This window comes from Doryrhamphus excisus, chromosome 13, assembly GCF_030265055.1.
Source record: "Doryrhamphus excisus isolate RoL2022-K1 chromosome 13, RoL_Dexc_1.0, whole genome shotgun sequence".
Classification (NCBI taxonomy): domain Eukaryota; kingdom Metazoa; phylum Chordata; class Actinopteri; order Syngnathiformes; family Syngnathidae; genus Doryrhamphus; species Doryrhamphus excisus.
Window position 1 is genome coordinate 15584216 of NC_080478.1, and position 23922 is coordinate 15608137.

The 23922-nt window shown below is 41.1% G+C and overlaps 1 protein-coding gene across 4 annotated transcripts; it reads left to right on the top strand.

Annotated features, from left to right (window-relative positions):
- Positions 1 to 144: 144 nt before the first annotated feature.
- plcb2 (phospholipase C, beta 2) lies at positions 145 to 21995 on the top strand. Of its 4 annotated transcripts, none has more exons than XM_058091291.1 (32): positions 145 to 248; positions 772 to 849; positions 1503 to 1571; positions 3612 to 3752; positions 4064 to 4143; positions 4221 to 4274; positions 4352 to 4427; positions 4507 to 4607; positions 4923 to 5083; positions 5154 to 5300; positions 5363 to 5520; positions 6229 to 6311; positions 6454 to 6538; positions 7506 to 7722; positions 8138 to 8220; positions 8323 to 8419; positions 8511 to 8595; positions 8667 to 8791; positions 8978 to 9129; positions 10473 to 10637; positions 11097 to 11196; positions 11271 to 11375; positions 11971 to 12035; positions 12370 to 12445; positions 12530 to 12895; positions 13926 to 14109; positions 14424 to 14568; positions 16106 to 16170; positions 16681 to 16734; positions 16833 to 16890; positions 18792 to 18875; positions 20666 to 21995. In XM_058091291.1, exons 1-32 carry the CDS (start codon positions 165 to 167, stop codon positions 20834 to 20836), a joined length of 3714 nt encoding a protein of 1237 aa, XP_057947274.1. In that variant the 5' UTR covers positions 145 to 164; the 3' UTR covers positions 20837 to 21995. The 4 variants fall into 4 exon arrangements, with proteins under 4 accessions (XP_057947274.1, XP_057947275.1, XP_057947277.1 ...); XM_058091292.1 differs by having other exon boundaries at positions 12533 to 12895; XM_058091294.1 differs by lacking the exons at positions 13926 to 14109; positions 14424 to 14568; positions 16106 to 16170; ... (2 more) ...; positions 18792 to 18875; positions 20666 to 21995 and having other exon boundaries at positions 12530 to 13292.
- Positions 21996 to 23922: the final 1927 nt, after the last annotated feature.

Below are 23922 nucleotides of genomic sequence, written 5' to 3' on the forward strand. Positions count from 1 at the left end.
CCTTTGTCAGCTTCATTTGCAATTCATATTCTTTTGGGTGTGACCTTGTGTGTATGTGTCCAGTGACTACACAACTCATTACAGTGCTTCCTTTCAGTCCGAGGGTATAAGAAGATGCTTATATACATGACAATTTTACCAGCATTGTACTAAGTAAAAGAACAATGAATAAGAAAAGGTATTTTCTGGACCACCCAGTGGTCAAAGATTACATGGTTAAAGGAGAAAGGTTTACCAAGTGGTCAGAGGTGAGTTTTACTTTACGGAAATCTGACATTTTTGGTAAGTTTTTAAAAATGTATGGATATTATTACATGTATTTTGTATTGGAAAAAACAATGTTAATGTCAATAAGTGTATTTTAACCCAAAGCAATTATTTAATTATGTGTTTTATTATTTTAATATACACTTTCACTTACTGGTTTTAAGTAATGGCATGTGCTATCCTTGCGTAAAGCTTGGGTGCATTTGAAGGTTTCCACTTACAAGCCTAAATATGGTTCCTTGATATTGTAATGGTGATAATGTCTCCTTACAAGGACTCCAACAAGACTGTTCCTGTAACTATGAAGATGGATAAGTCTATTTTAACCCAAAGCAATTATTTAATTATGTGTTTTATTATTTTAATATGCACTTTCACTTACTGGTTTTAAGTAATTGCATGTCCTATCCTTGCGTTAAAAGCTTGGGTGCATTTGAAGGTTTCCACTTACAAGCCCAAACATGGTTCCTTGATATTGTAACGGTGATAATGTCTCCTTACAAGGACTCCAACAAGACTGTTCCTGTAACTATGAAGATGGATATGAAAGGATTTTACCTCTACTGGACAAATCAAAGCAAGGTAATGGTTGTGTAGAGTGTGTAGTAAGATACCCTGCCTGTGTGTGGACGACATGTCAGAAAAAGCTGACCCATTCAGTGGAGGAGGATGTCATAAAATAGATTGTAGTCCATGTTTTTGATGCAACATCCAATATGTGAGAGTGGTACTCATGTGAAGTGTGGCAAAGCTGAGAGAGCTGCATTGCATCTTGCGGTGCCAGCTGCTTGTGGATGTTATTGATTGGTGCTGATTCGGGTCCGCCATCCTGCTGCACAGTGCAACTCCGCTGTGATGGACTCCACGGAGAGGACTATTTGTCTTTGTTGCTCTGGTTGGCTGGCTGGCTTTCTCTCTCCCTTTCTCTTGCAGCCACTCAAAAATGAGGCTACTTTTGTTTTTTTGCCACATCATAAATCCAGTGAAGCCGACATCAAATACACGCCTGCTTCCTGTTTCAGCCATTCTGGGACGCTATTGTTGCAAGCAGCAACACAATCCAATCCAACACAATATATTGTGTTTGAAAAATCCTGCACCAGGCACACAATATCCTGAGACATCATTTCTCAAAGTGAAATCCAAAGTTTTCTCCACATTGTGAGTCCATATTTGGACTTGCGCCTACATGCTGAATTCAGTCATAGAAATTATTGTCTGCTTCTTGTTTCTAGGAGACAACATTCTTGGATGTGGCTACAATCAGAGATACCAGAACAGGAAGATACGCTAAACTTCCCAAAGTGAGTATTAATGACCGTAAAATCATCCCATAAAGTGATCCCAGGTGATTCATTATGTAAGAATCTCTGCAGGTATGCAAATAGTCACCTCAAGCCTCTTTAGGGTGAGAAACATATTTGCATTGCAAATAACAGTAATGGGCACATGAAGCAGCACCCACTCGGTATAGACAAACAGGTGCACACACGCAAATATCAACACACAGCTCACACTGAGTCACCCTTTAGAGAGACGCTTTGCCGTGTCAGCATCTTTTACTTTATTGATCAATAGCAAGCGGTTTGTGATCTGTTCCTTTCTGTTCATCAGTGGAGAAGAGCAGTGAGCAGTCATCTTCATCCCTCATGGAGGGTTCGTTGAGAGGTGAAATCTGAGCGGCGGGTGTGTTTGGAGGGGAGGGGTAGGGGGAGGGGGGGTCGTGAAGGGAGTCATCTGTTAGGATACAGGCCTTCTTTGATCTTGAGCATTATTGGGAAGCTTGGGATGTGATGTCACCATATGTATCCTGATGGGACATATTTATGTTCTGTTGGTATATGTGTGTGTGTGGGGGGGGGGGGGGGGGGGGGGGGGGGGACATGTTTACATGTCCACGTAAATCTGTAAAGTACAATTCAAATACACTGCAACTTCAAAAATGTCCATAGTGGAAGCTGGTCAGTTGTGCACAATATAAGCAATGAATACTATTCCAACAAGTTGGGTAAAACTAACCTATTCCACGATGATCTGAATCCAGATCACATTCCTTATTAGCCGGTGAAGAATGAAACGTTTTATTAAAATTAATCCAAAGAGGTTCCAAAGCTCTGTCGTTGTTTATAGGATAAAACTGTCCCTCGTGATACCTGGTGCATGTCTCCAAAGTCGATGAATCGAAACATTCATTCATTCATTCATTTTCTGCCGCTTATCCTCACGATGCTGTCTTCAGGCAAAAGGCGCGGTACACCCTGGACTGGTCGCCAGCCAACCACAGGGCACATATAGACAAACAACCATTCACACTCACATTCATACCTATGGACAATTTGGAGTCGCCAATTAACCTAGCATGTTTTTGGAATGTGGGAGGAAACCGGAGTACCCGGAGAAAACCCTCGCATGCACGGGGAGAACATGCAAACTCCACACAGAGATGGCCGAGGGTGGGATTGAACTCGGGTCTCCCAGCTGTGAGGTCTGCGCGCTAACCACTCATCCACCGCACAGTGCAGTCACCATTGATCACTACTACACAGGACGCTAAATAACTACTCAAGAGTTGTTGTTGCTCACCCACAGCAAAACACTTACGCTACGCTACTTCCATCAACAACAGCAAGATAGAAACATGGACAACACTTACAATGTTCACTCTCATTGGGATGGCTGTGTCTTCCAGCACACGACCTGTGCTCTAGTCCTTGTTGAGTCTCTGTTGCGAAATTGAGAGCCAATCTTCTAACTAGTTTTCTCTCACAGCACAGAAAAGGGGAAAAGGGAAAAGGGAAAGGATATGTGTTCGTGGATTGTGAATGATGGGCAAAATTCCCCCAAAAATGCAGCACTGCATAAGGAGTTGGAGGAATTTTGTATTTTGGGGAGTGGAGAGGGATCCTTGCTCAATGCAAGTTGACTGACTTCATATGTCTTATGTGGGCATAAGTGTATATTAAACCTAAAATATTAACCAATGGGGTTCAGCATCTTGGCCAAGGATACTTTGACATGATTTTGGAGGACACAGGATTGAACCAGCAACATTCATGTGGGCAGACAACCACTCTACCACCTGAGCCATGCTGCCCCAAACAATATAACCAATTATACTGAGTAACCAGGACAAACGCTGTTATGGGCATTGTAAATTTTTGCGTCTTTTCCAATAATTCCAATACCACAGAAAAAGCTTATGAGTTAGTTGATTAGAGGCTCACACTCCCGAAGATGACCTCCGAGCGAGGCCCATTTTATCCTCAACCTTAGATGTGTTCCACACAGATATACTTTTACTAGTTTTCAAACAGTTATTATTATTTTATTTATTTTTTTTACAGCATCCTAAGGTCCGCAATGTGTTCAACTTGGATTTCCCGGACAGCAATCACCTGTCCAAAACACTGACTGTTGTCTCCGGTCCTGATACCGTCAACCTCACCTATCATAACTTCTTTGCCTCCAAGGATAAAGTGACACAGGTAATAAAGCACACAATGTTTTATTGGCCTGCTTCATCTGTCGCTGTTTACAAAGCTGCCTTTTGGTCGCTGATTCATTGCAGTGACAACAATGAGGCTTCTACCCCCCCCCCCCCCAACCCATATTCATTCATTGTCTTTATAAATCGAATTTTATCAACAATGAAATCCCAATTGGTACTGTTCATCTCAGTTATATTATACCATCGCCCTCTAGTGGCATATTGGCGTCACTTCACATGTTATTAATGTTGCTTTTTAGAGTGATGACATTGCAAAGTGAGCTAATGTTCTAATTGAATGTACACCAGAACTGGGCCAATGACATTCTTGCAATTGCTTACAATGCTGCCAGAAATAATGCCTGCAGGCAAGTTTTCCTGGACAAAATGTAAGTGAACACCTTATCTTGAAGTTTTATTGTGCTGAGTTTTTTTTTTTTAGCTGTTACTCTGTCTTACATCTTAGATATGTTCGGATTTGTCTTCATACCAACAAGGACGGCAAGATCCCAGTGAAAAAGTAGGTTGCAACAACTCGGAAAAGTATGTGGGGGATGTTGAATGTTTTTCACTGTTAATATTTTGTGTGCTTGTCAGTATTTACAAGATGTTCCCTGCTGATAAGAAGAGGGTGGAAAGCGCCCTGGCGTCTGCACATCTCCCTAAAGGAAAGGTAAAAAAAAAAATTATCTTGCTAAAATGACTGTTACTTTGTAACAACCTGCAAAAGCTTTTCTTTTGTTGTCTTACAGTATGACAGCATGAAGTCTGATGTCTTCACTGAATCGGCCTTTAAGAACTTCTTAGCACATCTCTGTCCTCGCCCCGAAATCTATGAGATCTTCACTGCTTAGTGAGCCAGACCGCAACAATTCCTTGATTATCTCTTATTAAGTCTCTTATTAAGTCTTATTAAGTCTTTGCCATTCATTAGTTTACCATGTGTTTATTCATAGTTGTGGAGTTTTTAATGGGTACCGTATTTTCTGGACTATGCAGCCAACAATGCACAACGAAAATACAGTCACTCTGGTGTTTAATTCTCAGGACCGTTCGAACCATGAAAAAAAAAAGTGTGACACACATTCCAGAAAAAAACGTTGGAAAGGACCAACTTCAAAACCTGTTTATGTATGACCACATGATTCCACTTCACTGTGCCATTCAGCTCCAACAAACCCACCATGACGAAGGAACACTTCACCAAGTTCCTCAATGAGAAGCAGAGAGACTCTCGCCTCAACGAGGAACTGTTTCCCCGACTGCGGCAGGACCAGATTCGAGCTTTGATGGCCAAATATGAACCCTGCAACACCAACTGTAACAGAGGTGATGCTGCTCTCGGCTATTTTTTCTACCCCGCATGAACAGTTATTCAAATCTTCTTGTTAATCCGCAGGTCTGATTACTCCAGAAGGTCTTCTGTCCTTCCTCATGGGTCCAGAGACCTCTGTCGTCATGCAGGACAGGCTGGCCAAGTGTCAGGACATGACCCAGCCCATACCCCATTACTTCATTAAGTCCTCCCACAACACATACCTAACAGGTCACAGACGCTACATTGCCCTAAACTTTCTTATCTGATGCTCACACATGCTTTTCCTACAGCTGGTCAATTTTCCGGTGTTTCCTCTCCGGAGATGTACCGCCAGTGTCTGCTGTCCGGATGCCGGTGTCTGGAATTGGACTGCTGGAAGGGGAAACCACCAGAGGAGGAGCCAATCATTACACACGGCTTCACCATGACCACTGAGATCCTTTTCAAGGTTGCGTCATTGATTTAACAACATAATATCCATTAGGTTTGAGATGTAACATTATTATTGTTATTATATTATTATTGGTCAATATGGCACCCAAAACTATGGCCGATTTTATAAACAAACTTCTTTCCAGTGCTTCCCATACATCAGCGCTTCTCAGGTAGTGGCCGTGCCCCCCTTTATTTGAGGAGTGCACAATGTTGGTCCCAGCAATGCTTACAGTGGTTAGTACAGATCAAATCGGGGAGAACCACTTGCCATACAATCATTTGTGGCAACCATAGATTTGCCGCCATCTGTTTACATCAGAGGTGGGCAAATATTTAGACTCGGGGGCCACATTAAGTTAATAAAATTGTTTGGGGGGGCCAGAATATATATTTAACACACACACACACTATTTTATGCTTATAATTTTCCTTTTATTTTATGTGTAAAAGTGTTATAATATCAGCTGTGTGTTCTCATGTCACTTTAAACATCAGACCACATCAAACTATGTCATTTAATTTTACAATTTTGTTTTTTTCTTTTACTAAATAAGACATCCGACTTGCAAGTCATGTTGCCAGTTTGTATGTTAAAAGTTGAAATACTTAGAAAGCAACTGGCGGGCCGGATTCAAACACTTGGTGGACCACATGTGGCCCCCGGGCCGTAGTTTGCCCACCCCTGGTTTACATGAATGTTGTTTCTTGTGATGCTCAACAGGATGTGATTGAGGCCATTGCTGAGAGTGCCTTCAAAACCTCACCGTATCCTGTTATTCTTTCCTTCGAAAACCATGTTGACTCGTAAGAGCATTTCCAGTGTTGTAACATTATTATTATTATTATTATTATTATCATCATCATTAATCCCCATAGAAACGTAATGCTAGCATCTGAGGATGTTGACGAAGTAAACATGACTGACATTTTTTGTGTTTTGTTCTAGGGTGAAACAGCAGGAGAAGATGGCCAACTACTGCAAAACCATATTTGGTAATGCCTTGCTGACAGAGCCCCTGGACAAATACCCAGTGAGTACTCCAGTGCGGCAACACACAGACGTCTGTCAACACGACACAACCCAACACAACACACAGCTGCATAAACAAGCTGTACAGCAGTGGTCCATCTGTTCTATATTAGTTCAGCATCATTTATATGGTTTTGTAAATCTTTTTTTTAGAAGCTTATTTAGCCTATTATTAGCGGCAGTATTCTACACTGGCCACTAGGTGTCAGTAATGTTACATTGATGACACAATAGCCACCTCAAGAATGTCTATTCCATTTATTATGTATGTCTAAGGTGGCTTCCTTTCTGTTATTATAGGTACTATATTGTGTAATATAAATATAAAAGTGACTATAGGGGTGTTATGACATGTCGACAGGGCTCTAATAAGCACTTGACAGTATTTATAGCAGGGACCACATACCACAAACCACATACATTTGGTAGAGAAATTATTTTTTTCAGATTCAAATGTACAGTATAAACAGTTATTTAACCTTTAACATGAACATTAATGAAACTTAATAATTTTACCCAATTAGCAAGTTAGCATCGTACTCAGTTCCATCTGGGAGCAGCGTCGTAACTTTAACAACATGTTTGATGAGATGCTTTATCTTGACGTGTATTTTCCGTTTTATTCCAAATCATTTCCTGCATTTGTACCCAGCGTCATAAGCCTTTAGCTTCATTGCTAATCCAAAGCAAAACAGGGCGGGGTAACAGGGTAGGGTAACAGTATGGGCGGGGCAAAATCATTTTAATTGTGTCCAGTGTGCACGCAGCTTGAAGCTGTCATTTCAACATTAAACTTTGGCATCAAGTTGGGGGCCTCAAACTAGCGTCTCTTGGGCAACATTTGGCCCGTGGGCCGCAAGTTTGAGACCCCTGATTTATAGCATACAACAGAGATAAAATCCAATCAATTCAGTGACCCCACCAAAACTGATTGTGTCCCGCCTTTAATCTTCGTATGAATTATTTAGCTGAAGCCAGGTCAGCAGATCCCGAGTCCATCTGAGCTCATGGGCAAGATCCTGATCAAGAACAAGAAGGGCAGCCATGAGAAGACAAACCAGACGACAACAAAGAGCAGCACAACAGCCAATGACCAGACGACAACCACAGCTTCAAACGTACAAAACGCTGACACGCTTTCCCAAGAACCTGTCAACCAGACGAGCAGCAATACGGACAACCAAGGTGATTGAGACAAATCAAATTCATTCATTCATTCATTCATTTTCTACCGCTGGAGCCTATCCCAGCTGTCTTCGGGCGAGAGGCGGGGTACACCCTGGACTGGTCACCAGTCAATCACAGGGCACATATAGACAAACAACCATTCACACTCACATTCATACCTATGGACAATTTGGAGTAGCCAATTAACCTAGCATGTTTTTGGAATGTGGGAGGAAACCGGAGTATCCGGAGAAAACCCACGCATGCACGGGGAGAACATGCAAACTCCACACAGAGATGGCCGAGGGTGGAATTGAACCCTGGTCTGGTCTCCTTAGCTGTGCGCGAACCACTCGACCACCGTGCCGCCACACAAATCAAATTATGCAAGAAAAATAGTCTTGCTTGAACGTTAATGATGATGTTTCATCAGATGGGGGACCCGCGGGGGAGGACAATGAGGAGCAAGAGGACACAGGTGAACAGGATGAGGAAAAAATGAAGACATGCGACGAGGTACACAATGTTGTTAGAAAGCTATTACTCTGTAAATATATCTTCTTTGTCCAGCCTGAAGATTTTCACCAATCATCTTTATTTCCTGCCAATCCGTCACAGGGCACAGCTGGACAGGAAGTAACAGCATACGAGGCGATGTCATCACTGGTCAACTACATCCAGCCAAACAAATTCATCTCTTTTGACAATGCCAGAAGTATGTAGTTCCATCCGAGACAGATTGCTAAACTTTACACAAGCACGGGTAAACTCATTTACAGTTATGTAATGGCAGTTTATTTCTTTAGAAAAAAACAAGAGTTACGTCATCTCGTCTTTTGTGGAGACCAAAGGGGAGGCTATGATTGCTAAGACTGCTGTTGAATTTGTGGAGTATCCTTTAAGATCTTTTTACGGCACAAAAGTATCAATGTTTGCAATTATTCCTAACCGTTCACTGTCAGATATAACAAAAGGCAAATGAGCAGGATTTACCCCAAAGGGACAAGAATGGACTCTTCCAATTTCAACCCCCAGCCCTTTTGGACAGTCGGTTGCCAGATGGTGGCGTTAAATTATCAGACAATGGGTAGGAAAATACACATTTGTTCCAGCGACAGAAATCACTAATACAGTAAAGAACACAAACATTAGCTGTCAGTTTCTTTTCCCCGCCACAGCAGGTCAGTGTTGCACCTTCTCAACGCTCTCTCTGATGGGCCTTGAGTGGTGCTGAGGAGAGCAAGGCCTTAAAAGGCTCTTTGTGTCTTTTCAGACTTCCCCATGCAGCTGAACATGTCTCTGTTTGAATTCAATGGGCGGACAGGCTACATCCTCAAGCATGACGTCCTGCGACGCGGCGACAAGAAGTTTGACCCTTTTTGCGAGAGGATTGACACAGTTGTGGCCATCACGCTGACCATTAAGGCAGGTTCACAAACTTATGTAGCACTGCTTCTTCAGTTCGTCTGCAATTTAGCCTTTTTTGTATTTCTAATACAGAGACAGTGTAAAGTGTAAATACTGACCAACACCACATGAGTATTGACTATAACACTGGCTTATACTTCACAACATTCATTCATTTTCTATGCCGCTTATCCTCACGAGGGTCACGGAGGTGCTAGAGCCTACCCCAGCTGTCTTCGGGCGAGAGGCGGAGTCCACCCTGGACTGGTCGCCAGCCAATCACAGGGCACATATACAAGACAAACAACCATTCACACTCACATTCATACCTATGGACAATTTGGAGTCGCCAATTAACCTAGCATGTTTTTGGAATGTGGGAGGAAACCGGAGTACCCGGAGAAAACCCACGCATGCACGGGGAGAACATGCAAACTCCACACAGAGATGGCCGAGGGTGGAATTGAACTCAGGTCTCCTAGCTGTGAGGTCTGCACATACATCACAACATATGATAGCATTCTTTTTATTTGCAACACCATGAACATGAAGAGGCATGTTAAAACTAATGGGACACTTCGAAAGTACAGTTTGTCTTTTTCTGTACAGTAATATGTGTTATGTTATTAATTTGTACCAAAACTGAAATGTACCAAAACCGAGGCAATTTGTCTCTTAGGAAATAATGTAAATCCAATTAATTCATGTCATATACACACAATTACAGTTTATAAAAATTAACAAAATTACAGTTTATAAAGAACAATGATAGCTTTACATGCATAAGACAATTAAATCATTCTAAATGACGAATAGCTGCAACTGGTGAGATGGAATTCAGTGGTGTTTTCTCACGTTCTTGTGCTGGAAATTGCTTGGCAAACTGAAAAAAATTTTTATTTGGCCCCATTGTGGGTTACTTAGCAATCACACTCCATTAAAAAATGCCAGTCAGCAACTTGTAGGGTGCCTTTTTTGAGCACTCAATTTCGGGGAAGTATACAGTACAGGGCAAACAGACAAGTTTGTTACGTGTTATAGTGTATGACAACCAAGGCAGTGTATGAAAAACTTTTTTGTGCTGTTTGGTCCTGGTTCACACTCCTCATAGTTCTATCTTAGTACTGATTGTTGCCTAGTTTAAAACATATGCATAAAATCACTTCCTGATTGTACTACATTAATGTCAGGGTGGCATTAGCCACTCCACTACAGAAAATACCACCAAACTGCATTTTTATCCAAATTTGCCCGTGTCCCGTGATTTGAGTGTCTTTGAACACCCCTATAACAAACAAACTAACAAATAGCCATAACCCGATGAAAACAAACACCAAAAAGGTCACATGTCTCATCACCAGATATATTCGGGACAGTTTCTGTCGGACAAGAATGTGAGAACAGGAGTCGAGGTGGAAGTTATTGGACTGCCAGGAGACCCGAAGAAGAAATATCGCACCAAATTGTCCACCACACCCAACTCCATTAATCCAGTGTGGAATGAGGAACCTTTTGTGTTTGAAAAGGTGCGTACTCCAAACATTATCATTCATTCATTCATTTTCTACCGTTTTTTCCTCACGAGGGTCGCGGGGGTGCTAGAGCCTATCCCAGTTGTCTTCGGGCGAGAGGCGGGGTACACCATGGGCTGGTCACCAGCCAATCACAGGGCACATATAGACAAACAATCATTCACACTCACATTCATACCTATGGACAATTTGGAGTCGCCAATCAACCTAGCATGTTTTTGGAATGTGGGAGGAAACCGGAGTACCGGAGTACCGCCAAACATTATCATCACATATAAAAATAAACATGTTGTGTTTGTAGTATGACTTTTCAGTAACAATAACGTTGACAAAATTAGTGGAATTAGCCTACCTAATCCGTACCTATTCATTAGTTTCTCAGTAACTACAGTATTTTTGTGTACCTTATTGTAAAGTGTGTTACTGGAGTTAAAATGTATTTTTTTATGACAGATTCTCCTCCCAGAAATGGCCTCTCTGAGAATGGTAGTCCATGATGAAAACTGCAAATTCATTGGACACAGAATCATCCCACTTGATGCCATTCAGTCAGGTTAGTGTAATGTAAAAAGAAAAAGACAAATCGGTGACGTTGCTGCCTTGTTCACTCGGGTTTGTGTCCTACAGGCTTCCATCACATCTGCCTGCGTAGCGAGAGCAACATGCCGCTCACTCTGCCTGCTCTTTTTGTATACATTGAGGTCAAGGACTACATCCCTGCTGCTTTTGCAGGTTTGTGGCTTTTCATTATTTTCTTTTTTTGATGGCTAGGCTAAGGTGGTAGGGCTGACATGAAATCTAATCTTTAAATTTAAAGACTAAATTTAAAGGCATTGTCCCACAGTGAGTCTCACTCACTGGCCAGGGCAGCAGAGCCAACTCGCCCTGGCCAATATACTGGCTATCACCCTTAAGTTCCAGGTAGACGTGATTGCAGTAATGAACTGACTTTTCTTCTGTCTTTTTGTGCATTAATGTTTTGTGGAGGAGGCTGCATGGTGGCCGAGTGGTTAGCGCTCAGACCTCACAGCTAGGAGAACGGGGTTCAATTCCACCTTCGGCCATCTCTGTGTGGAGTTTGCATGTCCGGGTACTCCGGTTTCCTCCCACATTCCAAAAACATGCTAGGTTAATTGGCAACTCCAAATTGTCCATAGGTATGAATGTGAGTGTGAATGGTTGTTTGTCTATATGTGCCCTGTGATTGGCTGGCAACCCGCCTCTTGCCCGAAGATAGCTGGGATAGGCTCCAGCATCCCCAGCGACGCTTGTGAGGATAAGCGGTAGAAAATGAATGAATAAATGAATGTACGTATATGTGTTTCAGATTTCACAGATGCTCTATTTAACCCAACTAAGGGCACAGAGAAGACAACAAGAATGCCCAAAGAGGTAAAAAAAAAATACAGTAAACCTAAGTTACCCTTTGTATGTTAATTTGTTATGTATTTGGTGACAATAATAATAGTAAAAATAATCGTAGTGTTGCATTGAGATGTCCTGAAGGATGTCGTTGATTCATACATTCCTGATATTAGTGATGTGCGGCTCCACACTGAAATATTAATACTTCCAATACCAGCTCCTCTTGCTATGAAATTGATGCTCAAACTAAATTATCCATCATTTATTTTACTTTTTCATTGTTTTTAATACAATGAAACAATTGTTACAATTGGCTAAATTTGAAATAACCTTGCTACCTTTCCTTTCTGTGCCCATGCAGTCATCAGCAGACTACCTTTCTCCTTATGAGTTGCCTTTTGTGGCCCAAACTGAGGTGACTGAAAGAGAACCACCAGGTAAAAATAAAGGAAATATTGTCGTTTCAATCAGTTCTAGTAAAGCTGTCTGATCACTGATGTTTTTCAACGTAAATCTCCCAGTAGAAAAGGTGTTCTCTGAACCAAACCCACCCATTGAAGCAAGTTACCCACCATCCCAAGACGATGCTCCACCTGAACCGAATGCCGAGGACACTGCAGGAGAGTCAGACACTCCACAACCTGAATCTCTTCCTACGGTTGCTGATGCACAAGATGCTTCACCCCAAGCAGGAAGTGCCACATGTCAGACACTTCCAGGTCCCCCTGAGGATGAGCATGACACAGAGGAGTCAAGCACTGACTCCACAAACTCTGAGCTTATTTCAGATGACAAACCAGTTGAAGATGACGTTCAAGGAGAGCCTACTTCAAGTTCATCAGCTGAATGTGCAGAGTCAGATCAATCATCTTCAGCTTGTGGCGAAGGTAACTGCATCACACGCTGCAACTAGCTTTCCTCCTGGTAATGCATTTGAAGTAGGGCTGTCAAATGATTAAAATTAATCACAGTTAATCACAGTTTTCAAATGAATTAATCACAATTAATCACCATTTGCAACTGTGTCCATTTTTACTGTAGTTTATTGAAAGAAATTATTATATATATTTGTATGTATTAACAGCTTCACGCCAACTGAAAACTAATGAAAAAGATAACTTTGCATTCAAGCAAGCTGAACTCACATGTTTTTAGTTTATTTTCTGGGATTTACCAGCATACTTAAATGCAGCAAATTGTACTTCTGCATTAAGAGCTTTAAAGAGAGGGATACGAAAATGTGCTTTTGTCTTTCTGTTTATTTAGACCACATATACATGCATAATAAAGAAGTTGTTGTGATTTTCGGAGTGTCCCTGAATACGCAAACAATGAGGAAGTCTGAACCACAGAAATACATTACGTAGAAAACTCATGAGCCGTACGTTTATGTCACCGCGAGTCCGCCATCTTGTGTAGCACTAGCTTGTTCGTTTGCGACTTTCAGCGTTTTTATTGATGTTTTCTTAAATTCTGGACGTGACAAGGCATTACAATACCACACTAAACTACCTATATATAGCCTATACACTGCGCACGCTGAGCTGCCAGGTTGTGCTACACAAGATGGCGGCGTGTTCACTCAAGTACAGCGCGGTGGCGACACCGCTGTTTGTGTGTTGTGTCCGGGTGTGGGCTTTCTACGTCTTTATATTTCTGACTAGAGACGTGTTTGTGAGTTGGAGACACATATATGGTGTTGGAAATTGTTAGAATAAACCTATAAAAGAGTGGCATACTCTGTGTGTGTGGGGGGGGGGGGCACACCGTGCCACGGTCTGTCGTCATGATGAGAGGCGTGGCTTGCCATGATACACAAGTGTTAATTGCGTAATTAAAGAAATACCGCCATTAATAAGCTATATTAACAGTCAGTGATGTGTTATTTGTTATTAAACCACTGTGTTTATGCTGCAGAATCTTCCACTGTGACGACCGGAGAGCTGACACAGCAAAAGAGCTACTTGAAGATCATCAAGCATCAGGAGAAGGAGATGAAAGAAACAGAAAAGAAGTATGACAGAAAAGCAGAATATCTGACCCAGAAATACACGGAAGCTTTCAAGGCTTGCAAGAAAAAGTCATCGCTGAAGAAAAAAGAGTGAGGGGATTAATTTCTTGTTTCTTTCATCTCATATTCACAGAAGCTGTCCTAGGAGTCACAGTGGAATTTGACAGGCTGAACATCGCCTGAGTTGTTGTTGTTTTGATCTGTGTTAATAATTAGATTAACTAGAGACAAGTATGTCCCTGTTCATGTGTTTTTCTTTTTAGCGCAGCAATAAAACAAATTAAATATGCTGCTGCATTGATTTGTGTTTTCTTGGTAGAAAATATGTGGTGCGTTTATGATTTCCTGTAAATGTAAGCTATGTACATTCGCTGAAAATAATGTACTCTGTTCCCATTGTGCAGGACTTGCCTGATTGGAGGAAGCACATCCGACTTCAGCATGAAGACAGCGGAGGAGAACAAGCAAAAAATGCAATCTGAGTTGCACACTTTGTGGACGGAACAGTATGTTCACCTGAGGAGGAAGAAGGAGCAATGTGCAACAGAGGTTGGTTTAAATGGGAACATGTCACCAGGGCTTGACTGCAGCTCACACTTCCTGTTCGGGACCAAAGACTGCAGTCAAGAACATATGCATACAGTAAAGGACTTCATTTGACAGTAAATATTATGTATTTTTGGCCTAAATTAAGTATTTTCAAGCATAAAAATGACTCAAACTAAAATCCAAATTATAAGGCATTCAGAAAAAGCACTGAAAGACACAACATGTAATATTATACACTGGTCACTGGGTGTCAGTAATGTTCCCGTAATGTGTATGAATGCACCTTGCTGGTAATGTTAATGGTGGCTAACAAGGGAGGTCATTCGAGTGTAAAGGTTATTTCATGTCCAGAGGGATCTAAAAACATATTTAGAAGGTCGGAAATGGATTTTCTATGCCTAGCTATTACATTATTACATTTATAAATAAGGAATACTACTATGACTGTATTTTTTCAAGTCATATGTTCCACATCCGTCAGTGAGGGAGGCATTTGGTTTGATGACGTCTGGTTTGTGTCGTGTTAATATGGGTGTACATGTGAAGCTACTGCAAACACACAGGATGTCTTTAAGTAAATTTATATTATGTACCCTAGCGCCAGAGACATAAGTGTCAGGAATAGACATTTTATTGCTCGCAGTTTTACCATTCATAGGTTGTGTGACGTTTGAGCTCAATTGAGTGGAAAAGTACAACAAAAAAAACACAGGTGACAAAAGTACAAACAAAAGCCGGAAAAGTAGCAACAAAGTATAATAGCAAAATACACACTCTTAGTAGATGAATGTAGTTTGGCAAAAAAGACAAAGGTGCAGTTGAAACTCCTCTCAGAGAGACCACCCCACTGGGTCCTGAAAGCAGAAACAGCGCACATTAATTCTAAATATGGATTTTATTAGAGCCCTCTATACATGAAATAACACCCCTATAGTCACTTCGACACTTGTATTACCCAATACAGACATATAGAAAATGTACACATGACAAAAACATATTTTTCGACCTTCTACATGCATTTTTTATTTAGAGCCCTCTATACATGAAAGAACACCCCTATAGTCTACCTTACACTTGTATTACCTAATACAGAGTCTTCTTCGTCTAACTTGCCGGTCTTATTTTTTACTACCGCAATCAACCACAAAACAGCAATCATTAAGTATTTATTATTTATTTATATATTATAAATAAGTATTTATTTATATATTATTTGTTTTTAAAAAACGTGATATTCAAACTACAAAGTGCTTCGAGACAACTGTATAAGTTGAATACTGGACCGATGAAACCATGCTACAGGTCCACATTTCGGTCAGCGCCTCTCAAATTGTGGGGTGGGGAGTTTGGGGTGTCTTGGGGAAGTGAATGAGGTTTAGTGCAGACCTGCCAACATGTACACATTTATAGTACTCGAGATGTAATTTGAGTCTTGAATATGCTTGCATTTTCCTGGTTGCAGTACGGATATTAAAGTAGTGGGACTAAAGTTTGATCCTGATTGTGATGATGTCACTTCCTTGTTGTGTCGTCACAGAGACTGGCTAAGCTGATGGAGATGGCCTCTGAGAGACACAGCACTGAACTGAAAACCTTGGGGAGGTACGTCCTCACCTTAAATACATTTGGGGCATGCTGAGTTGATTTCATCAGTTTGTTGGGATTAAAGACCCCCTGTGTTGTTTTGCGTCTTAGACTGAGGTGGTTTGAGGTGAAACACCTGACATTTTCTAATGACAAAACCTCGAATAATGACCGAATCACAGTGTGGTTCCTTGAATTTCCTATTGAGAGCTTATCGCATCGTGATGTGCGAGTAGTGTGTGTGTGTGTGTGTGTGTGTGTGTGGGTCCCCAGCTGGCATATGGTTATCTTAGGACGACTATTATCCAGAGGGTGTTTAAACAGCAGCGTTGAGCTGTGCTCTTCTAGCTGTCCACGCTGACACTATAACAACACACTGAAGCTCTCCTTTCACGATAAAGAAAAGGTCACCTCACCAACACACAGCCATGCAACAGTGGCTTAAAGGCAAAAGGTTGTTTATAGGGTCATTTTTCATTTTAAAAAAAGTAATCACATACTGATCCTTTTTTTATGGCCTCTTTGCAGCGAAATCAAAGCGCAGAAGAAGAAGACGAAATCTTCATGCTCAGAAAACGCCAAGTGAGTTCAGTGTCTGGTCTAAATAGATATAGAAATATATATTGAGGGACAAATGATAAAGCGTAAATGTAAACATGTCACAATAAATGTCCTTTTAGGCTTAAAAAAGCAACAAGTATGGAGTTGTTGGATGAGCCTGATGCATCAGACAGTGTGGTAAGTACACTTATCAATATAAACCTTGAGCCCATAAACTGCATGTTTTTCAAAAATCATTTCAAAACAAAAAACGTAAGAAAATGGGACCTGCCAAACACAACCAATACGTTGATACACTACACTGCTGATGGCGATGTCATACAACTTCATGTCACTGATATTATTTCCATCTATCAATGTATCACGTTGTATTTTGCTGGCAAATTTGCATGATATTTGCATATGATGCAACTGATACTATAGGAAAAACATAACCTGGACAGAGACACAAAAAAACGTGAGTAAACACACCTTAAATACGTTTGGTTTGTTCATTTAAAATTAGCCATCACTTCATCAGAATAAAGTCACGGTAATATTTTGTCAAATCTACGATATGTTAGGCTGCACGGTAGATGACTGGTTAGCGCGCAGGCCTCAAAGCTAGCAATTCCACTCTCGGCCATCTCTGTGTGGAGTTTGCATGTTCTCCCTGTGCATGCGTGGGTTTTCTCCGGGTGCTCTGGTTTCCTCCCATATTCCAAAAACATGCTAGGTTAATTGGCGACTCCAAATTGTCTGAATGAATATGAATGTGAAGGTATGAATATGAATGTGAAGGTATGAATGTGAGTGTGAATGGTTGTTTGTCTATATGTGCCCTGTGATTGGCTGGCGACCAGTCCAGGGTGTACCCCGCCTCTCGCCCAAAGACAGCTGGGATAGGCTCCAGCACCCCCACGATCCTCGTGAGGATAAGCGGTAGAAAATGAAAGAATGAATGAATGAAAACTTCCATCCATCCATCCATCCATTTTCCTCCGCTTATCCGGGTCGCAGAATACTTTGTTAATAAAATCATTATTTTTCCTCATATTAATATTCTCGTATTTTTTTTTATTCTCATGTTTTTTGTTCTATTAACTATATTTTTTGATTGTGTGAACGGCCAATAAAGAAACAGCCGTGTGCCGTAAATGGCCCCAAGGCCGCACTTTGGACACCCCTGGGTAACCATGACAATAATGAGGGCAAACGGAGTAGCGGTAATGCATTCGATTGCTGGATTGGAGATTTACAAAGAAAAGTCGCTGCTTATTTGTAGTTTCAACAATGGCTTCAAATTCCAGTTTTCATACACAACTGTTGTTTTTTGTTGAAAATGTTGCCTCTGTTTTTATATCTACAATATTGCACGTAACGTCCGAGATGTGTATGTGTGTCAGATGCAACACTACCACATGTATGTGTGTGTACAATGCTCACACTTCTTTCTTCAACTCTTACAATAGTAACTATGGTAACAACACAAAAGCGGGTCCAGTTGAAGAAAACATAAAAATAAATAAAAAATCACCCATGGCATGTCGTCCTCACACACACATCTGCAAACATGCTCTCCGCGCCCACGTGTTCCTCAGTGATGCACACACACACACACACACACACACACATATACAGGCTTTCTGACTAGCGGCCCGGCCAGTCCATTACTCAGAGGCTGTTTACTGGAAGAAGGCTAATTCACGTGTGGCCTATGACTCACCCAGCTCTCCTCTGTTGCCTTATCAACATTCAGACCCGTAGTATTTCAGGTAAAGATTGACCCGCTCCAGTCATCCTCACCTCCACTCATTAGAGTTTTCACAGCAGCTCATTTTGTCTCACTGAATCAGCATCAGCACATTAATTACAGCAGCTCTTTATTATACAATAAGATGTTTAATCAGCACAGACTCCCTGTGTGCAATTAGGCTTGCGTTAATAACCCGGAGAAGCCAGACCTGCTTTGACTTCAATGTATTGATTCTCATGCTTTGGTTGCATCCCGTGGGCACACTGCTTTCCAGATAGACACACGCATATACACAGATTGAAGCCAATTGTGTGTTTTTGACATGTTGTATTGTCTTCAACAGCCTTGTGATTACAGCACCCAACAAGAGACTCTGATGGTGAAACAGGCAGCAACACTGGAGGAGATCAAGGCTCTGACAAATCAGGTACACGCTGACCCGCTTTTGTCATTTCAGCACGGAACATCCGCAGTTACCTTTAAGCTCATGCCGCCGTCTCTGAAATTCTTCATTTTCCGTAACAAAAAAAAAAAAACCCACACGTGTCTAAAAATCACATTGCGTGGGCTTGCTTTTCCTCATCACAATGACACAGCCATTTGTATTTTCACAACGCAACCCACTGACATACATGCGTATTTGCAATACAAACTAGGCCATCGATTACACTGTCAACTGGTGCCATCTGCGTGGTTGCTGCAATGTGACACGTTTGGGTTTGGATGATTGATACGTGTAAATGATGTCAGAGCTTTGTTGTGAATTGTGAAAATATTGGTAAACAGAAAACACGGGGTGGTTTTAGACAATGACGTGTCAAGGCCAGATGGATAGCACATCGAGGACAATTCAAATGAAGATTTACACCAGTGTCAATTCCATCCATCCATCCAATTTCTATGCCCCTTATCCTCACAAGGGTCGCAGGTATGCTGGAGCTTATCCCAGCTGTCTTTGGTACACCCTGGACTGGTCTCCAGCCAATCACAGGGCACATATAGACAAACAACCATTCACACTCACATTCATACCTATGGACAATTTGGAGTCGCCAATTAACCTAGCATGTTTTTGGAATGTGGGAGGAAACCGGAGTACAAACTCCACTGATCTCTTGACTGTGCGTCTACATGCTGACCACTCGTCCACCGTACGGCCCAGCACTGTGAATTATAATGCTCATTTCTGACTTTGTGCCCTTAACTACTTTTTAATATACCGTAATTTCCACTGCATAAGGCAGACTTTGAACCCTGCGTCTCATAGGCTATGTTCTAATCTCGCGATAAGCTGAAAAATCTTAATTTTTTTAAACCAATGCATGTAGATATGGTAATGGTTTTATTTCATTTGAACATGCATCAGATTACAATTGAATGCATCACATAATCAGTTCACAGTTCCACATGTCCAAAAGGAGGAGGAAGAAGCAAAGCTTATTAAATCCAACCTATCCATCTGGTACTTTTACAATCAGTAACTGTTACATTTGTTCACTTTCTGCTTTCCGATATTTAAATTTTTATTTTATTTATTTTTTGTCACATACGAGGTGTACGAACTGTTAAAACATGTCGCCTCAGTCACGTTTGAGTGACTCAACAGTGCCTCTGCTGGTTGCAACACATGAGTGCACTCCTACCATTAATCAACAATTGATTCCACACAATTGACCAAATTGTAAACAGGTTATTGGATCATTCTGCCTGTCCGTTGTATTAAATTACCTATTTATTACATATTACATATTATTACATATTACATTACATATTATTATGTATTATTACATATATCTTTTACATTACCTACCATTTAGTATGTCCTGGACTGACTCATTATCATTTCAAAAGGGAAATATCTTTGTTTTCTCTGTTTCATGTTCTATCCACCTCTGAGCTACGCCACTGATAGTCCATCTCACAATGGCGTCTGTCCGCTGATACTGTCGTCACGATAGCAGATATTTGATTCATATCGGACTTCATTTATATGGCATATGATCAAGCCCTGATTTGCATCTGACAGTAAAGTCCATAGGTTTTTTTTCCCCCGCCTAGACAACCGTGACCTGTACCCTTGATAAGACTTTTGTCTGAGAGAGTGCTTTAAAATATTTAACTTGATGTGTAAATGCATAAAATCATCCTATAAAGAAATGAGCACACTGTCAGCCTTGCCTTTAGTTTAACCTTTGACCTCCATCTGTGTGACTGCAGCTTAATCAGGAGGCACTGAAGGAGCACGAAGATAAAATGAGGTCTCTGTCAGCGGAGGTGAGGCAGGCTGTGAACGCATGTGTGGGCGCTCATTTCCCTGAACTCATCGACCAGGCTGTCACCAATAAAGCTGAGGGGGCAAACTTCTATGGAGATGTCTTTTTGGGCTAGATTCTTCCTTCGTGGGACACTCCATTTTGGTGGTGCAGTGGATTTGTGTGTGTTTGGACTTCATATGATGATTTGAAGGTTTATATACTTAAATTTCATTATACAAACCCGAAGAATATAGTAGAAATTAGGAAATATTATGGGTGATTTTAAAAGGAAAATGTTGTAATATTATGATCATGAAAATATACTGTTGAAGATGAGGGCAAAAAAGATAAACAATATACTCCACACCATGACAAGGAGCATGGGAGTTTTGATTTGTCATTCTTTAAAATTAAAACATCATTAAAACATGCTTACTACTACTAAATGGCTTACTACTATCATTATTGTAATATTACAACTTGTTTTCCTGGGAAAAATACAAATTTTTTGTTATATTTCTACAACTTTCTCATGTTTTATCGTAATACTCCTTTGTAATGGTTAGACCAATGTCCCTTAAAAGACAACTTAAAAGCCCTAAGCCTATCCTCTAAACACTATATATGGATTTGACAGTTATAAAAGACAAGTTATTATACTTTATTCACTTTTCTGATCTATAAATGTTGTATTCTCGTGTTAAATGATGCCAAAGAGTCAGATAATGAGATTTGTGAGTCCTGAAAGACGTTCTGTTTTACAAATATGGGCTGCAGATTCCCTGCACTTAGTAAACGCTGACCTACATATCCGTAATTCCTTAGGAGAGTTTGGGAGTGTAACCAATCACAGCAGAGTAGGCGTACCTAAAGGAGGACCGGAGGGGTGGAGTAAATTAAACAGATGGGGCGGAAGCAGGAAGTCCATGGAAACACTGAAAACAGAGGTGCAGAGTCTAGAAGATCTAGAAAGCGTTCTGTGCAGGTTATCGTGTTAGCTAGTCCACAACTCAATATAAAGTACCGAAAATGAATATTTTTCACTTATAAAACATCAACATCATGCTTTTTGAAGAAGACTGCAGGCAAACCCAATGACACAAACAGATTCACATCTTAGTAGTTAGTAGATCATTCCAACACTGAATCTACGACTCATCATCAATAGCGTATCAATCAACTGACTCTTAACTCTACGCTAACTCTTAATGCAGTTTATTGCTTGATTGGTTTGCAAAGTCTGTTATTCATGCAGCATAGCCTTTACAATATATTTCTTGTCTTGTGATAAAATGGTCTAAATAAAGTTAACTGCTTAACCTGTGATGTCATTCTTCATATAAACTTCTGATGAGTGGAAGGTGAGACACGTTTTTTTCATTGGAGCTTCCACGGTCCAGCAGCCCAAGCAGAAGCTGTAGTAATTCTTCTACAAATTATTCCACTATTTCAGTTTTTCTACAATACTATAAACTAGTCAGTTTGCCTTGTATTGTATCGTTCCAGCTGCACGGCGTTCGAGTGGTTAGCGCGCAGACCTCACAGCTAGGAGACCAGGGTTCAGTGCCACCCTCGGCCATCTCTGTGTGGAGTTTACATGTTCTCCCCATGAATGCGTGGGTTTCCTCCCACATTCCAAAAACATGCTAGGTTAATTGGCGACTCCAAATTGTCCATAGGTATGAATGTGAGTGTGAATGGTTGTTTGTCTATATGTGCCCTGTGATTGGCTGGCGACCAGTCCAGGGTGTACCCCGCCTCTCGCCCAAAGACAGCTGGGATCAGCTCCAGCACCCTCCGCGACCCTCATGAGGAAAAAGAGGTAGAAAATGAATGAATGAATGAAAAAAAACCCCACATATTTGTGAAAATAAACATTGAAGGCAACTACAAAATAACTCATGCTCGTATTGCCCCAGTACAGATCCTACCCTGGTATTGATAATATTGATCAATCCGCCCCCCTATGATATGCAATGTCAGAAAGCGGGGGATGACTCAGCAGCTGCTACTGTATATGCACAAGGAAACCTCAAAGTGTCATTTTTTCACCTGAAAGCTGTTTCATAAAGCTACAAAAGTGCAGCCTCCATCTGTGACTAATGCACACATAACGCAACCAAGCCATAACTGGAAAGGCATTAAGTAGTGAGTGCCAAGAGGAATATAATATGCATATCAACAGGTTCAAAAATATATCTTTTTTACATTTGTGTTACAAGTGAACTCATGGAGAGAATATAGCTAATATAATGGCTACATGTCATTTATTCCCACCCCCGTCTCCGCTTCATATATGGTACATTAAATACCAGCCACAAGCAATGTCCTAATCAGTGCGAGCCACTTACTGTACTTCATCAAGTGTCGACACACACCATCATCATTTTTCATTGACTCACCAACCAGAGCAATCTGGCCTGTCCTTATACTTCCTGTTGTTCTCTTTCATTGGCACACGCTTCTTCTCAATCAAATGACTTGACTGACATTTAAAATTGGACCAAAGCTGCGGACAGCCTCGTGTGGGAGACACAGCTTGTCCCTGAGAGTCCCGTCACCTCTTGCACAACACAGAAGAACCGTGAACTCGAGTGTGAAACGGTGACTCATTGGGCTCATCGTTTTACATAAAGAGGCTCCCCGATAACTTGTCTCATACCAGCTGGTGGAAGATGGCACGGGAAGGGATTGGAACCAGGCAACATTTTGGCCACACGCTGACACTGACAGGAAGCCAAGTAGAGGAGGAAGCACGTTTTTTTACACATGAAGTATCGTGCAGCCAGGACAACATTCTCATTGTTTTGATGATTTGCTCCAAATATACTACAAGTACAACATATGTTTCTGTAATGCAATAATCAAAACAAATTTAGATTTACTTTACACAACTGAAAATTAACTAAATAGGGAAAAAAATGAGGAAGAGCAAACCAATCAGCAAAAAACCTTGAATGCATCTTCATTGGTTAGAAAACACTGATAGAGAAAAGGGTGGGCTTTCCATGACAGATGTTAAGGCAAAATCAGACAGGAAGCAAACCAAATAGCAGACTACAATCTATTATACTTTATTATATATATTATTATGGGCGGCATGGCGGTCGAGTGGTTAGACCTCACAGCTAGGAGACCAGGGTTCAATTCCACCCTCGGCTATCTCTGTGTGGAGTTTGCATGTTCTCCCTGTGCATGCGTGGGTTTTCTCCGGGTACT